General features: G+C 42.1%; 1 protein-coding gene across 2 annotated transcripts in view; it reads left to right on the forward strand.

The window, feature by feature from the left end:
- ints6l (integrator complex subunit 6 like) overlaps positions 1-17808 on the forward strand; it is a 23178-nt gene extending 5370 nt beyond the window's left edge. The window contains exons 3-19 of one of the 2 annotated variants that reach the window (XM_026187629.2): positions 2418-2567; positions 8453-8542; positions 8735-8918; positions 9034-9162; positions 9629-9792; positions 10105-10257; positions 10498-10630; positions 11006-11100; positions 11189-11299; positions 11879-12094; positions 12214-12340; positions 12470-12612; positions 12704-12935; positions 13015-13389; positions 15425-15518; positions 15927-16022; positions 17555-17808. In XM_026187629.2, the coding sequence (XP_026043414.2) occupies positions 2418-2567; positions 8453-8542; positions 8735-8918; positions 9034-9162; positions 9629-9792; positions 10105-10257; positions 10498-10630; positions 11006-11100; positions 11189-11299; positions 11879-12094; positions 12214-12340; positions 12470-12612; positions 12704-12935; positions 13015-13389; positions 15425-15518; positions 15927-16022; positions 17555-17558 (2496 nt within the window). In that variant the 3' untranslated portion in view covers positions 17559-17808. Of the gene's footprint in view, positions 1-2417; positions 2568-8452; positions 8543-8734; positions 8919-9033; positions 9163-9628; positions 9793-10104; positions 10258-10497; positions 10631-11005; positions 11101-11188; positions 11300-11878; positions 12095-12213; positions 12341-12469; positions 12613-12703; positions 12936-13014; positions 13390-14347; positions 14783-15424; positions 15519-15926; positions 16023-17554 lie in introns of those variants that run through there. The other variant, XM_026187615.2, reaches the window with a different exon arrangement.
- Positions 17809-17827: the final 19 nt, after the last annotated feature.

Raw genomic sequence — 17827 nt, forward strand, 5'->3', positions numbered from 1 at the left:
TCGTAATTGTGATTACAATTCGATTAATTGAGCAGCCCTATCTTAAACTGCTTATTTTAGAGCGTGAAAGAAATGAAAGCACCTGCCAAGGACCAGTATAAGTATTTTGAACTCTCTGTTAAAGCTGCATTGATGAATAATCCAAAATTAGCTGATCAATTAATAACCAGTTCTATAACAATATAGAATATAACAACCATATGGTTGTTATATTGCTATCTATAGGACTCAGATTATGCTACTTGTATTCACAGTATTCACCATTAGGGATGGGTATCGTTTAGGTTTTATCCGATACCGGTGCCAAACCGGTACTTTTGAAATGGTGCCGTTGCTTAAACGGTGCTCAAACCAGTGCTTAAAGAATGGAGAACACAAAATTGGTCCAAAAACCTCTCACGTTCAGCTGGTTTTTGTAAAAAGATAACAATGTTAGCCTTTTCTGCAGCTATGGGGCATATATGGTATCACTCTTGGCTGGAAGCAGTGCTTAAACAATGGAAAAAAACACAAACTTTATCCAAAAACCTCTCATGTTTAACTGTTTTCCACTTTTTCTTTGGTCATTTTAGCCTTTTTGGCCAGGGTGAAGGGAGTATCTGCCATCAAACAAGAGGACAGCCGCATGTAGCTATGATGATGTTTGCTAGTTCACCTTACATGCATTAATGTAATAACGTGGTTAGCCTACTCAACGTAAATTACACACGAACAACATTAAGCTACTCACCCAGAGAAGAACGGCTGCTGCTGCCATCATCATCCGTCATCATTTCTGCTACACTGGCAGGGCTAGGACTCTCCTCTTCGGGTTTTTGGGGGATGTTGCTAACTCCGGGTCCGATAACAGGCACCGCACCCGCAGTAGACGTGCTCGGTGTGAGGTCTCGCAGGCAAGCTATCAAATACGGCGCATTTCTGGGCTTTTAAAAAAAACGTTATGCGTTGCCACGTGTTTCATCGGATTTGAGGTGTTACCTCCTTTGACAATATCACAGTATCAGCTTAAAGCACTTGTTGCAGGCTGCTGAGTTTGTATATTTTGCTGTGAAGTACAACCAGACTTTTGACCGCTTTGCCTTGGGCATTTTTAATCTGTAGCTCTGCTCTAACAGAACGTACGTACCTGGACCCGCCTACTATCCTCGGAAACGTAAAATGATTGGCTAGAATCTAAAGTGTATCACAGCTCAGGAAAAAAAAGCACCGAAATAAAGCACTGAAATGTGTGCTGCTTTTTGGTTTGGTTACGCACCGGATACCGGTACTCATCCCTATTCACCACCAGTTATAGATTAAAACAATCCAAAACATGATTCTCACCCCCCCACCACTCAGAAGCACCCAGGTGCTGAAGTGCTTTTTCCTCATTCTAAAGTCTACCCTCAGCTTCATCCTGCTCTTCCTCTCTTTGTCTTTGTTGCTGTCCCCTCTTTTATTGCTTTCTTTGTGTGCCGAGGATTACGATAAAGGACAAGGTTATAGTGAACGGAGCTAGTCTGATTGCACAGTTACAGAAGCAATAAATTGTTGATGCAGAGGGAGAGAGAGATGAGGTTGGGTGGGAAGAAAATAGAAATATTCTGTAGTCTGAATTATTGAGTGCACACTAAGCTTTACACTTCTGTCAGGGATGATCGGTGTCTGGGTTACTTTGCTGCTAACCCTCTTGAGTGTTTTTAGTGAGGTTTTCTTGTATAACTGCCCAATATTCATCTAATGTCATTCACATAACAGTGTGCTGTGTAGAAATTCCATCTAAATCGTGGCTTTGGAGTCATATCTCATGTTAATCCAAAAATCTACCCACTGGCTTGATTCGAAGCATTTGTGTTCACCCCAGCAATTCAAGCTTCTTTTTTTATTCTCTCTCTGTCTCTTCCCCTCCCTCTCCTAGCAAAGGAAGTGGTAAGCTTGCAGGTCATCCTTAGATTAAGCATGAATCTGCAGCGGTAAAGCACTTGACCCCGCTGGAGAAAAGTCCAAGTGCAGTTACACACTCACATCCTCTCTTAGCAGTATCTCTCTGTCACGGAGGACAGGCAGCGCTGGGAAGTGTATTTTTGGATGCTTGTCATGTATGAAATTAGACCTTTTCTGAAAGGCAACTTGCAGCTCAAACGTGGGTGTGAGTTTCAACAATGTTATCTTCTATTTCCAGAACTTCACATTACCTGATCAAATTTTATAGTTACAATTAAGCCACGGTGCAAAGAGTCAGTGAAACTGAAACTCCTCTTACCAAAGGGTCAATTTGAGCTTTTCAGTGAACACAATTTGCTGTGTTTTTTTCTTTCTTATAATGACTTGATCTAACTATGTGTGGGTGTGAGTCTTTTTTGCAGAACAGTGACTTCAGACCTCCTTCGCTACTGCTTGTGCCTTTAACACATGTCTCTGCACTGCTTGTGTTTCAGGCCGGCTGGAAGGAGAACCATGCCACTTTCATGTGCGAGCTGAAGAATCTGCAGGCGTCCGGGCTCACAACATTAGGACACGCTCTTCGCACCGCCTTCGACCTGCTTAACCTCAACCGCCTCATCTCGGGAATCGACAACTACGGGCAGGTGTGAAAGGTTTCAGAGTTATTGAAACAGAACTTGTTTCATTGTTTGTTATGGATGTTAACACAACACTGCATAGTTATTTTTAAGCCCTTTTTCGAGCATCCATGTTCCCCACAGATTCATTCATAGGGAGAGCCACAGTACGCATGAGCAAAGTCGCACTTCACGTTGTATACATCAAGTCTAGTAAAGCAAAATCCCAATTTATGTTTACATGATCTGCAAAGGTGGCCCAGATTATTGTGTGTAGTGTGAGGTTTATTTTCCTTGTTCCTCTTTGTGTATAGTTTTCAGTTACTTGGCAGTCTGTTTGTGATAATATGGCAACAAAATGTGACAAGTCAGGAAAAATCCCAAATCTGTTAGTGCTACATACTCAGAAATTTACAATAACTACGCATTCATGTCATCAATCTTAAATAGAAATTCAGAAACAGTGGTGTAAGTGTGATTTATCTGCAGAGTAATACAGGTGTAGAGCAACTTTGCTTTTATATCCGAATATACCCTATAGCTGGCAACCATTTGAGGCAAGTCTCCTATTGTGAAGAGACTTGTCACAGTAGGGTTGCGTAGACAGACTCACACTGATTGCAATGCGTTGGCACTTTGTCTGCATTTCTAAATTAGACAGCAGTTATTTGTGAAGCTTTCACAGTGTGGCTGAGAGCGATTGCAGTCGGTCCCAATCAGATCCTGATGGTTTTGAGACAGGTACCCCACCAGGTGACTTATGCAATTTACTTGTGATAAAAAAGAAGTTGCTACAACTACTTGCAGTTTTTTCAAAAGCAAAAATGTTGAGTGCAATCATCAGGCAACCAACTGCTTTTTTCCTATTCACAAGGAGGTTGCTATCCTACTTTTACTTTCATGTGAATGAGCCATTAATCATGAGTCTGAAATTACCTCACTCAACAGTACTGAGTGTCTCACCACAGGAATCTTGTGTAGTGGGGCTGACTGATGCAGTTAAAGTTGCCCATTAGTGCATGACGTCTTGGAGTTTGGGATGAAATCTGACTGAGTGAAGCCATTTACTGTATATCACATTTCCACCATCCTGTGCTCCGACTCTACATCTGCACAGACATTCATCAAAAAAATCGTCTCTCTTTCTTCTCATCCTCTCTGTCACCTGCTCACATACTGGCTCCCACTGAATATCAGCCTATAAATGAAACCAGAAACACAGGACTGTGACCAGATCACACTGGAATCTGTTACTGTTTGCTAGGGGAGAAAAAATCAGGACAACATAGTCAGTAGTCTATGTCATAGTCATAATCAATATTTTGCGTGGCAATATTGTAACAATACTAGACACCAAATATTGATATTTTATTAAGTAAAATGTGATATTTTTGATATATAATAGATATCATACCATGGAATATCAATATTTGCCTAATAGGAGGCAACTTTTCTGCAAACAGTTGCAGGCGGAGGTGTGCTCTGGTGCAGGTGTGCCGCAGCGGTCAGTGGAAGGATACGGCAGTTTCTCTGTGAATTTCCCATTACGTGGTAGCGCACTCGGTGCTTGTTTAGGGGTTTTTTTCGCTGTAAAAAGAAGTTTTCTTCCCACGCACAACGGACGTTAATGTTTTTGTCACTTTTTATGGAATCAAACTCAAAATAAGGTCAGTACTTCCACGCTTTAAACGCTGCACGCTCACACTCTCTCCCGCACTCGATATATTATCCATTGTTAATCTGCGCACAGCTGTTGTCACGAACGTCGCACTCGCTTATGTCATTGTCATGAGACATTCTCGCAAAAAAAATCACGGTTTTAGTAACGCAGCGTTCCTACAGGAAAGTAACGGTAATCTAATTACCGTTTTGCAATAGTAATCCCTTACTTTACTCGTTACTTGAAAAAAAGTAATCAGATTACAGTAACGCGTTACAAGTAATGCGTTACAAGTAACGCGTTACTGCCCATCTCTGGTCATTAGTCGGATTGAATCTTGGTAAATGAGCACAATTTGAGGGGACTCGACTCAACTGGCTGTATTCTGGTTATCTTCAAAAAGAACAGGAAAGTTTCAGAGTGCAAATTATATAAATGAATTTCTGTCTGTTTAGAAACGAACATATGTGGGATTTATGACACTTTATTACAGGTAATGGTTGTATTATCAGAAACATATTGGATGTATTCAACACCTTGACTCTGTCTTATGGCAGCATTTATGGCAGGTTTTAGTGACAGTGTCGGTGTGCTCGACAGTCTCATTTTACACCATGCCTCATATTATCATGTAGGAAATGTTTTAAACCTATTGATTTGATTTGATTTGATTTGATTTGATATACCTTTATTAGTCCCACAAGGGGAAATTTCATAATTTCATAAGGCTGCCGACCTATTGCACGCAATGGCGGCGCCATCTTACCCTCCGACCATACATACATGACACAAAACATCACATGGGGAAGACAGGTCAGAGGGGTGTAACATGGAAAAGCACAACACGAGGAAAGATAAGGAGATAAAAAAATAACTCCCCCCAGACTGAGCTCCAACAGGGAGATCAGTTTGAGAACAGAAAAAAACACCTCTGCACATAGCACATGAAAAAAAACTCTTAATACACCAAAGAAACACATGACAAGCAACAGGGGTGGGTAAAGGGTGAGAGACAGCCGATTTAGACAGTACATCCGGGCCTGCGTGCGCTGGTCTCCTTGATCCACCGTCAGCATCGGAAGGGAATAAGCGTCGAAGGCGTTTGGAAAGGGAGGAGGGATGAGTGTGTGCATATCAGTATATGTATGTGTGTGTGTGTCCAGAGTTCAGCTGAGACAGTGTCCTTCGCCCTGCTAGGCTAAGTAAACAGTCTTCCAGCCAACCCAGGTGGCCTTGCATGGAATGGGAAGGAACAGTCTAAACTAGAGCTGGGCGATATAAGATTTTTTTCATATCACGATATGTTTTTTTCATTTCAGTCGATAACGATATCCATCACGATATAAGCCAAATAACTATATTTGTAAGACTTAAATGTGCCGTTGCTCACAAGTAAAATGTGAAATAATCAGCAGCTTGTTTTGATTTAAATATTTATTTCCCATAATAAGTTCAACAGGGTAGATGTACTCAAGGAACATGAGACTTTTTCAGATAAATAAAGGTAAATATTGCAAACTACACAAAAGGCAGCCGCTAAAGCGTTTAAGTTTCAAAATAGAACAAACGAAACAGACTAAATTGTCAATTCCACTTAGAAACAAAATATTAATTCTAAAAATAAATCTTAGTTTGTTTTACAGAAGATCAGACAAAATTGAGTAACTTTTGTCAATATCAAATAAACTGAGAACTAAAAGAAAATTCTCAATCTCTCCTTGTTGTATAGCTGAGCTTTTCAAACAGTTTTAACAGTTACTTTAGTCTGACAAAAGCCGAATGATGAATTGGAGCTTCCAGTCAGAGATTGAGCATGCACCGCTTTATTGCATTTCCAGACTTGCTTTTGGCACAATTTACAGTGCGCGCTACTCTGTTTTTTGTCAGACTTGAAATAGCCGAAATACCTTCACACTACGGAACTTCTCTGGCTCTTCCGTTCGACAATCTCTCCGGCATTGGAACCATCATCTGTTTTCTCTTCAGTAACCTTCGGTCACGCTCGGTTGATTTTTCTCTAGTCAGTCATTTCCTCCATTACCGCTGGCTGCTTCCCAAACAAATACACATGTGCGGCACGTAACAAGTCACGTGACGTGACGCTGCGGCTGTGATTGGTTCGGCTCTGCGCTACTTAATTTGGATTGGCTGTTGTTCTTTTTTTTGTTTAAAGAGGACAAGAGAGATGAGGCCTATCGCAATAGTTTAACTTTTCTATCGAGGGAAAGTTATTTCGCAATACATATCGTTATCGTTCTATTGCGCAGCTCTAGTCTAAACACAGTCGTTATCAGGGTGTTTTTTGTTCGGCTCCAGCCTTGCGACCGCAGCTGGCGCCGAGAGGGTATCCGCATGAAGTGATGGTGCTTTTTACTTTAGTGCGAACAACTCATATGAATTTCAAAGCTGTTCTAACAGTCCAACACTGGTCTCTCAATCTCCCGTTGGAGAGCCGTGAGCTTTCTATGATGTTATCCAAACTTAAGTTCCGCGATGTTGTCATTCTTTTTGCTCAAAGAGCAGGTTCTGAGAACTCACGACCGCAGTGCACTTCCCCAAGATGTGATCGAATTTGCGCTCAAAGGTGTTATTTGAGCTAGCCCCTCCAGATGTAATCCAGTTTTTCACTCAGAGGTCTTGTTCTGAGTATTCACGGCAGCCGTAAGCCTCTCCAAGATCTTCTCCGTGCTGTACTCAATGAGCCCATTTTGAGAAACTCACGCCTCGTCCCATCATTTCAATCCCAGCGGGCAGCCTTGTGGGGGTTTGAACAGCCGGTTCCGCTTCCTTAATTCTTCGATAAGCCAGGGCCAAGCCAGCTCCGATCAGCACGAACCCTGTTATCATGGTTCTGAATAGGTAGATATCTTCAGCAGTCAGGCTCACCCGAGCCCAGACTTCTCGTTCAGAAGGGGTGTCAATTGCATTCAGAGACCAGTTGATCAAATCCATAATTCTCTTTTAGGTTTTAGAGAACAGACTGTGAGAGAGTGTTCCAGGGAAAAGTAATACAAAAAACACAAGACTAGACAAGGACATAAGAGGCTAAGCAGGGAAGCTAAGGGAGAGGAGGAGGAGGAGAGGAGAAAAGTGCGACCGCCTTCGTCAAGAGCAAGAGCAGAGATGCACTCTCGAACCTGAATTGATTAAGCACCAGAGGCATGCACAGTCTTAATCTTGTGCATTCCTACTGTTTAATGCATCTGCATGCAGTTCACAGCTTTTGTGGAGTTGAAGGTGGAAAAATGGATTCACACATTCTGCCCTTGTGTGTTTGCTTTAAACTGTTAGTCAGTGATATAAATGCATTGTCTTAAAAAGAAATTATGGGACACAATAGTGCTTTTAACACACTGATGTAGTTTTGAATTGATTTTACCCTGTATGTTTTTTGATGTTTTAATTTAGGTTTGCTTGTTTAAGCTGCTCATGTACTAATCAGGTGACCAAGGGCAGGTCTACCAGAATAATGTGAAAGGAGAAGTGGATTTTACTCATTTTAACTTTTAAAGAAAAGTACAAAAATGAATAGCGGAGTCTGATATGTGTTTATAACCGAGACATTTTATGGCTAAACCCAAATTAAGACTTAAGTTGGAGTAAATGTAACTGAAGTAATAAGAGGAAGACATCATGTACCTGGAGACAACATGGAGAATAGAGACTTTTGCCTAATCCACTCGACCTCACTTCAGTTAACCCAGTCATCTTCTCGTCAAGTACATCTTTTTTCTAAACCCCTGCTCTAAGGCACAGATGGATTACTACGCTCGGGCAGTGACCCGAGTTCTGTGCATCAGGAGCGTTTAAATCTACTTAAGCATTCTCTGTGTGTTTGAATTAGATGAGGCTGACCTCTGCAGCGCAGTACTAAAGGCCTCTGTCCTTATTAACAAGGAACACACGGACGCTTTGCACCTTACAGATTCACCCACACACAAAGAAAAAGATTACATGTAGTTTCTGTGGGATGGTAATTCCATAATGATTCCTGCATCTTAGTAGATGTCTGTTTAAACGGTTTACCAGCATTTTGCAATTAGGTGAAGCGTGCAACGTGTAACGGTTGTGCTATTAGGTTCACATGTGTAACCAATTTTATGATCCTTTTCATCCACAGAGCCCTGAACAGTGAGTTGGAATGCAAAGAAAAAAAAGAAGTCAGAGTAGTGAAAATAAATGGCCTCAGTGTTTTTTTCCATTTAGTATTGAACTTGGAATTAATTGCTGAATGTTATCGTTTCCCTCTCAGGGCCGCAACCCATTCTTCCTTGAGCCATCTGTGATCATCACCATCACTGATGGGAACAAGCTCACGCACAGCTCGGGAGTGCCAGATGAGGTGAGAGCACAAACAAATGCAGTGGCACTACCATGTAGTATTTATACAGTGATTCCAGCTGGGCCTGTTGTACACACATGTCATACTTTGAGTCGCTGAAGCCATCTGAAGGTTAAGATCTGTAAAACGAGCGACCTTTTGCATTTCCACTTATTAACTTGCTCTCCTACTTCATTCTTGTCTGCTGTGTAGCTGCACCTGCCTCTGAATTCTCCCTTGGCTGGCAGCGAGCTGACCAAAGAGCCTTTTCGCTGGGACCAGCGTCTGTTTGCATTGGTACTGAGGCTGCCAGGAGCAGCTACACCAGATAATGAGCAACTTGGTAGTGTCCCCACGGATGAGTCTGCAATCACCCAGATGTGTGAAGTTACTGGAGGTTTGTCATGTTTTCCTATTTTCATTCATTCACTGTGTGTCTGCAGTCTTTGGGGTAGAGTCCACAATAAATTCTCTTATGCCTGATCGGCGTGTGTCTTGCTTTTTCCGCTCAGGGCGATCATATTGCGTGCGAACACAGAGGATGTTGAACCAGTGTCTGGAGTCTCTGGTCCAAAAGGTTCAAAGCGGTGTTGTCATTAATTTTGAAAAAAACGGGCCAGATCCGCCTCCAATTGGGGAAGGTGAGTGATCAGAACGCAGCGACCATTAAAAGTTCAAATCCCAGGATGAAGTTTTTCACCTGTTTAAACTTTAAACACAGTAAATGAAATTAAAGGAGAACTGAGTGCATTTTCTAGTTTGGCCAAGTACTTAATGATTAGTTATTTGGATAAATAAACCTTTGATTTGATATGTTTAAGTTGCATTTTATTTAAAATTATCGCTTCATGTTTAAGAGGGCAAAGAATCATTTTTTGAGTGAAAGAGAAACTAGAGATTCCTTGTTGAATGTAGTTTGGATGAATGTGATCAACTAAAATCAAATTCTGTTCTTTCCCATTTGCATATTTTGTTATTTTTTCCCCCGTTCGTGCAAACGTATTCTTATTTGCCTCTTAGCTCATATCAGTCAACGTGGCGTGATCCTGCCAAGTAGAACAGTTAGTATCAGCCCGCTTATTGTTTTCTTTTTTTTTTGTTTTCCAGATAATTCTGTGGACTCAAATCGGCCTGTGTCATCCTTCGGCCCACAGCCATGGCACAGCTGCCACAAACTCATCTATGTGCGACCAAACCCAAAGACTGGGGTGCCAGTCGGGCATTGGCCCATACCAGAGTCCTTCTGGCCGGACCAGAACTCTCCAACCCTAGTGAGCAGAGAAGCTTCAAAATACCTCAGCAGCCTTCTTAGTCTGTCTTTCAGATTACATCTTATAGTGTTTGATTATATGTCAATATTTGTATTGTGTAGCTTTATGGACACGCAAACTCTCTTACTTCCTTTCTCTTTTATTGGCACCAGTTTTTTTCTGTAACACCTTTTAGTAACCGTCCAGTATAATTGCGATTACCTGTAAAACTTTAATGCTTTGTTATATACTGCTGTCATAAGGATGTCAGAGGATTGTGTATCAAAGACAAACACACCTAACAGTTTGCTCATTTCCATCTGCTGCTCACAGCCACCTCGCACTGCTCACCCCGTGGTGCGTTTCTCTTGCGTGGACTGTGAACCCATGGTGATCGACAAGCTTCCCTTCGACAAGTATGAACTGGAGCCCTCTCCGCTCACCCAGTACATCCTGGAAAGGAAGTCCCCACACATGTGCTGGCAGGTAGAGTAAATGCTTCCACTAACGCTCTTCGCCTTGTTTACAAAGTCACAGGTGTTGCCTCGGGGACTTTCTAGAAACCCAGACATAATGAGGTTACTTGCTTAATTCATCATAGCGTTTCACCTTTTTTGGGCTGTTATGAAGTAGTTGTTGGTCACGCCATTAAAGCTCTGTGAATACAGCTTGGCTTCATTTTTAGCAGCTCTGCTTTACCTTCATGTTTTCTCTTGCTGTCCTCAGGTGTTTGTCAGCAGCAGCGGGAAGCAGAATGACCTGGGGCATCCTTTTGGCTACCTTAAAGCCAGCACCACTCTCACTTGTGTTAATCTGTTTGTTATGCCGTACAACTACCCAGTCCTTCTCCCACTCCTCGGTGAGACATATTGTAGTAAATTTGTCTTTAGGGTGGCCTAAAAAACCCCCAAAACTATAACTTCTGGGTCAGTAGGCCTGAGCTGACATCATATTTAAAAGCTCTCCTTTTCTGGGACACCTCATCATCTCCAGTCATGACAAGTATCAGTCTAACAACACAGAACATCATTAAAAGGTTTATCTTTAACAATTCTGTACAAGACATGAATATTGTCTGGGTCTTTATGTGTGTTTCAAAGCTTGTTGTAGACTTACCATCATCATCCTCAGTACTGATGCATGTGGATCAGTGGGTCTGCTGCAGCTGGACACTGATGCAGATGCTATAATCTCTCAGACTAACCCACTGCTCATTTTCTCCTTCTCCCTGCAGACGATTTTTTCAAAGTGCACAAACTAAAACCAAACCTTAAGTGGCGACAGGCCTTTGAGATGTACCTGAAGACGATGCCGCCATACTACCTCTTGGTAAATGAATGCAACATCTTTAATGCTGCCTTTAGCTTAAATTGATTTATGGTGTTTTTCTTGTAACTAACATCTTAAATTCTGACAGCCCTTGAAAAAGGCACTGAGGATGATGGGTGCACCTAACCTTATCGCGGACACCATGGACTGCGGACTGAGTTACAGCGTCATTTCTTACCTGAAGAAGCTCAGCCAGCAGGTAAGTCACTTCCAGGCAGTAAAAGAGGTTTTGTGGTGCTTATTGATCGTGATGAAATGTAGAGATCAGACTAAACGACACAAGCGCTGAGGAGACTGAACTGAAACTATAAACTTGTCAAAGACAACGAGCACTGATGCTGTGTGAGGCCTCCGGTTCCATCAAAGGCTTCTTATCTTATTTCTTCTGTTAGTTTAAAGAGTATGTTAAGCATCAAGCAGCGGCGTCTAAGTGGAAGTATTATTCAAGTCATAGTTTGGAAACTCATGCACGCTGACTGGATATTTTCAGGAGTGACAGTCTCACCATCTGCTGCAGATACAGGTGCTGACTATACAGCTATGAGTCCCGTGCTGCCATAATTTAACTATCAAGTGTGGAGCTAAAAGAGTTTCTACATGAGGATATAAAGTCTTTATAAATACTTGTCTTATTTTTTAATATGATTATCTGTGGCTGAAATTATCTGCATGAAAGACTGCCAAGAAATGGAGTGGAGAGATGTCTTCCAAATTATATTTCACTCATTTCACTTTGCTTGTTATCCTCATACTGAGATGTTGTTTTGTTGGCTCGAAGGCAAAAATGGAGTCGGATCGTCTGATTGTGTCGGTGGGGAAAAAGGCTCCGCAGGAAACTGGCATAAAGGTGAAGAACCACTCCAGCTCGCTTTCTCTAGCCCACCGGCGAGACTTTAAGCAGCTGCTGCAGGGAATCACGGGGGAGGGGCCCCTTCGCCTGCCGGACATTAATTTCAAAGAGTTTGCCGGTTTCCAGATCGTCCTGCTCAACAAGGTAGGTTTAGGACAGTCGGACACTTTGTGCAGTGTGTGGCATACTTTCTGTCAGCGGAGAGGGAAAACACAGCGTGTACAGTATTTGGTAGGATTCTTTCTGACTAGATGTGTTTGCAGGATGTAAAGCCTCAAGCTTATCGGAATGCCTACGACATCCCAAGACGGAACCTCCTGGATCAGCTCACACGAATGCGCTCCAATTTGCTGCGGACGTCACTAAAACTGATCCGAGGGCAAGATGAAGGTAAGTCAATACGCAGTGTGTTGCTAGTGGGAGGCAACAACTTAATGAGCTTGCATCATGCGTTTCTTCAGCTGGAATCCGGTGTAGTTACTACAACATTTCATGAAATCATCATTTTGTGGTTGTTAGATTCCCTGCACAGTATTCCAGTGGCTCAGATGGGAAACTATCAGGAGTACCTAAAAATGATGCCGTCCCCTTTGAGAGAGATTGATCCCGATCAGCCTAAACGGCTGCACACATTTGGGAATCCTTTCAAGCAGGATAAGAAGGTAATGCAGTTTAGCTGCACACAGATGTCTTCACTCCGTATCGCGCCCTTACATTGTGTAACGGTTTCCTCTCTCTGTCTGTTATTCCCAGGGGATGATGATCGATGAGGCGGATGAGTTTGTAGCAGGCCCTCAAAATAAGAAGAGAGGAAATTCCAGTGACTCCAATTCGGGAGCTACTGTGAAGAGAAGGCGGAACATGTCACCGTTGCTGCGGCGGCCGCAGACCCCATCAGGGAACACCAACCATGTGGTGATTGGGCAGAACCTAGCAGGGATTCAGGGGCAGCAGAACCTCCTCAAACCGGGTCCACAGAACAAAGGTAAGATGCGAAGGTAATAACAAAGTATGCTCGAAGGTGGTGAATATGAGGCTCACGCTGTTCATTGTTGCATCATCAGGAGTGGATAGCATGGTGGTCACAGAGAGTAATGGCGACAGCGCTCTCGGGCTCGACTCTGGGGAAATCTGGCCTGCAGAGATGGAAACTGAGGCAGGGAATACATCCTCACCGAGTTTAGAGGAGAACGTTGGGACAGGAGCAGCAGTTCGCGGGGAGGACCTTGGCACGATGGAGGAGAGGCTGGTGGAAGATCATCTAAACGAGCAGCCGCTGGAGGAGAAGCACAACTGTGAACGCCTGAGTCCACAGAGCCAGCTGGATGGCGCTGACGCTGAGCCGGCAGTGCCTGAGATCATTTTCATAGCTCCACTAGACGGCAACCTGGCAGAGCTGCGGACGCGGGTCATCAAGGAGGTCCGCAAACCCGGACGAAGTGAGTGCATTTTTGTTTTTCAACAATATCATAATTAAAGATCTTTACACAAAGAGTGCTTTGCAAAAAAAACCAACACAAAATTCAGAATTTTTCAGCTCTGGCATTGCCGTGTAACGTAAGCGTTACGATTTTATGAAAAGTTTCCATCAAACCACGATGAGCTGGTCCTGATGTTTCACAACAAGAAAAGGAAGAAACAGATTCTCAGTTCATCCAATTCCTCAGGGTTCGATCCAGGAGATGAAACTGCATCACGGCCGCTTACGTACATATTTCAGGGCGTCAGTGGGCAGTTTGATCTCTTGTTAGCAGAGCTGGGAGCTGTGAAATCATTTCAGAGAGCTAACTGTCCTGAATCAGCATCTAGCTGTGTGTCTGATATATAATAATATTATTTTAGTAGTTGTATATGTGTGTTACGAGGTCACTTGTTACCAAAGGCAGTGGCCTGATTAGTCACATCTGTTCTCATCATCTATTTGCAAAAAAATGGAAAATTCAAGCTTGATTGGAAAAAATGCCAAAAATTATCAAGCAAAATTATGTGGTCTGTGTGAACGGCTACATTAAGAATTGGTGAGTCTCTAAAACATATTTTTCCAGGCCTTCATATTAATAATAGCCAAAAAAGACTGTCAATATGAAAAGAAGCAGAAGCAAAACACAGAACTAAGGCTGATGCGTGACAGTCTGTATAGTTTATTAGGAAAAAGTGCAAGTTTTAAAAAGAAATATTTAATTTCAAATAAAAATGATCAATTTCAAGTGCATGAAACACGGACTTATTCAGACGACGTTGGAGAAAGTTCAAAAGAGTTCCTCAAACCTTTTCAGATTTTTTTGTTTGCTTAAAATATTTGTGTTAGTGTTTGTAGTGGACGGTCGGACATTCTGGACAATATTGTGATTTAAATTATCACAGTTGATTTTTATTGATTTTTTGGGTCTTTCTCAGCTTTTGTTGACAGATACAGTGAAGAAATGACAGGAAGGGACAGCAAAGACAGAGAGGCAGGGGAAGACACGTGGCAAATCACTGAGCTAAACCGGCGCCCGATCACAGAGGATTTATTGAACTTGAAATCATTGTCCTTTCAACAGCGAATTTCTTTGCATTATACTTCACTTTATCAGGAAGTTGGTACACTGAAAGGCGAGCGCATCGTAGCCAAACACAGCAGCATTCATCCCATAATGTTTCAATCTTGCCACAGTGAGACTTCTTTAGCTGTTTACATTTAATACTTATTAATCTAAGGTAATCTACGGTTCGTATTCATCATCTGATTATGAGTTCCAGCACAAGCTGATTTCTAGTCATCTGATGAGATTTCAGGGTCCTGATTTTCATCCCCATGCATTTAGTTTTTCATGTGAACTCCCAGATGAAGATGCTCTAAAAAGGTAATTAGACTGAGTGATGCACTTTCTAAAACAGTCTTTGGTCATTGTTGGTGGGGGAATTATGCTGCTGTGCCTTTAAAATGTTCTTTTAAGATAAAATGTTTTCCTTTAGTTCAAAGTTCGGATGAAACGGATGTTAAACCTCTTCAAACACATGAAAACTCTTTTCTCCTTGGGCGTCTGTTAGAGTTATTGTCAGATGTCGTCTTTATGGGGGTAAAGTTAAAGGTCGAAGCTTGATTGTCCTTAATGCTTGATCATATCACACTTTCACATGTTTTAAAATTGGATTAGTTTTCTGATTTTTAGCTTTTTTTCATTACATCAGAGAAGAGGTAGCTGTAGCCCATTTACAGTCTATGTGCACCCAGTGAGGAACACTGCAGTATTTTTTTTTTTAAATAAAACATAATGGATCTGTCAGCTGTGCGGCCAGTAATACAACATTAACAATATGTTTACACATTTTTAAAAACTTTTTTTCATATAAATCCCAAATTGTTTTTGATTTCTCAGCTAAATCAGTCAGAGGTGGCAGAGAAATGTAAAATACTGATTCATTTTATTTCTAATTTGGGGACGTACTGGGAACATTTGAACCGCTTCCTTACCTTGTGCCTTTTCTCAGACTATGATGCAATACTCAGACTACTGCAGCAGGTGAAAGGCCCGCCAAACGTACAGAGGTACTTCATCCAGCACGCCATCAAAGAAGCAATGAGGTAAGAAACTGAGCGGCTTTGAATCTTTTGAAATCCCCGGACAAGCCTGTTAAACAGCGCGTCGCTGCACTGACATACAGTGAGTTCAGTGTTTCTGAGGCACTGCGGCTTCGATGGCATTCATTTCATAGCCCTTTGAATCAAATTAATCTGCAGCACTCTGATAAAGTTTGAGGTTCCCACTGCAGTAAGCTGGAAAAGGAAATCAAATCGATAGTGTGAGCTCCCACCAGCATTACAACTGCACTTGTTCCAAACACCTTGCCGCAGTTCATCTGTGGATTCATCTGTTCTGTCTCTTCTTACACTGATTTCATGTGAGGTTGATGTCGCACAACTCCTTGTTCTTCCTGTTATTGAAAAGTCGTCGCTGTGATCCAAAGTAACATCTAAACATGTCCCGAACAGGTTCAAGAAGCGAGTACTGATCCAGCAGCTGGAGAACGCCCTCACAGAGCTGGAGGAGAAGCAAACAACACCACAGCTTCCCAATGACCATGGCAGGTAGTGACAAAGCCACTTTTGCTTAAATTTTCTTGCCGGCTGGACATCGCAACCCGAAGAGAGGCATCCCTCTAGACCAAGCCTCAGAAATTCCGATTTGGAAACCAGCTTGGGAGAGGAACAAATGCACTGATAGTCCCTGTGCTGTACGTCACATCCTGTTAGAGGCAGAGGGCTTATTCAGAGGAGGGGCCTTGGGGAGCAGCTCCACTGGGGATGAGTACAGACACTTTAAAAATAATCCTCTGACAGATGCCTTAAACACCCATATGGCTTTTGTCTGTATGGGGACGTTGCTCAGAAACCACACATACACTCCATTAGACAGATAACACAGTAAGCCAGCAAAGCAGTGGGTAGACTGGCTTATTGGGATAGTTATGCTAAAAAATAAAAAACAAAACAAAACAGGCCCTTCTTCAGCTGGTCTGAAAAGTGTTTTATGGGTAATAAAATGTGCATTCATGGAAATTCACGGATGGAAGGAGAAATACTGTCCAGAAGCAAGACAAACCCTCATATTTTTTTGTGTTAAATCGGCAACAGGATGCACTTTGTTGTCCATGTTACTGTTGATCAATATGATTATTACTGGTTGCACTGGCATCAGAGGTGGGCAATATGGGAATAGGACTATGAGTGCCATAGTAGCAGAAGTAACAGAAAACAGAGATTTGAGACATCCAAACCTTCAGCATCAGAATCTGTGAGATGTCGGCTTTCAGCCCGACAGCGTGTCCGTGTCCGTGCCATCGGCTGAACAATCCGCGCTTCGTGCAGAATCCGTTTACCTGCTCTCGTTTTCTGTTTTAGCTGTTTGGTGGTTGCTGAAATAATTTTGTGAGCTTTAACCGGAGATTCTGACATTGCTGGTAAAATACATTTGTATTTAAAAATCAATTCAGGATATAATGAATCGATAACGTGTTATTCAAGCTAAAATCGATTTGAATCAGAAAAGTGAGTTTTTTAAACCCACCCTTAGTAGCGATAAAGCGTTGCTTTTCTGGGAATGCATTAGAAATGTGTATTTATGGCTAAATCAGTCAGCAGGCTGCACATTATGGAAAATACTGTGTTCAGTATTGGTGTGTAATAGATTTGAGTCAGTATAGCAAACTCATAGTGTGAATATGACCATATTGCCCAACCCCAAACAGCATTAAATAAGATTCACATATGCCTCACTCATGGCAGCTCCCAACATGTTCTGAACCCACAACCAGATCCAACCTTTTAAAGCGTGACTTTGAAGGACAGCACCAAGTAGCCGAATCAGTGTTTTTTGTGATAGTTGCACAGAAGCAGCAGTGTTTACTGGTTAAGTGACCGAGGAGCATTCTTCCTCTCACCTGCCATCACAGCAATACAACATGGGTCACTCCTGCAACTCCACAGGCGCACACTCACGCCCGAGTCATCCTCACACCTCAAACGCTCCAGTGGTTCCCCAGCGTAACGCAGTTTTGCATCCAGCAGTCGCCTTTTTGTTGAAGTTGAACCTTTTGCATTTCTCCTCTGCTGCTTTTCAGATGAACCCGGTGTCAGCACTCCTCCTGAGTTCTCCTTGTTTTTACAACAGATGTACACTACTTTTTAATGTTCATAGGGAATAGAGATTATTTTTGTGAAATTGCTTATTTCAGAGTCTAAGAAATATTTTGAAAGACAAATGTTCAAAGCCATTTTTGTAAACTGTTAAAATACATATAAAAAGTGGAAAGTTTTATGAACCTACTTCTTTTTTCATCAAAACAAAAAAATAAAAAAAATGATAAAAAATTAAGCCACGGGTAGAACGGTGT

The sequence above is a fragment of the Astatotilapia calliptera genome, chromosome 2, assembly GCF_964374335.1.
Source record: "Astatotilapia calliptera chromosome 2, fAstCal68.1, whole genome shotgun sequence".
Lineage (NCBI taxonomy): Eukaryota > Metazoa > Chordata > Actinopteri > Cichliformes > Cichlidae > Astatotilapia > Astatotilapia calliptera.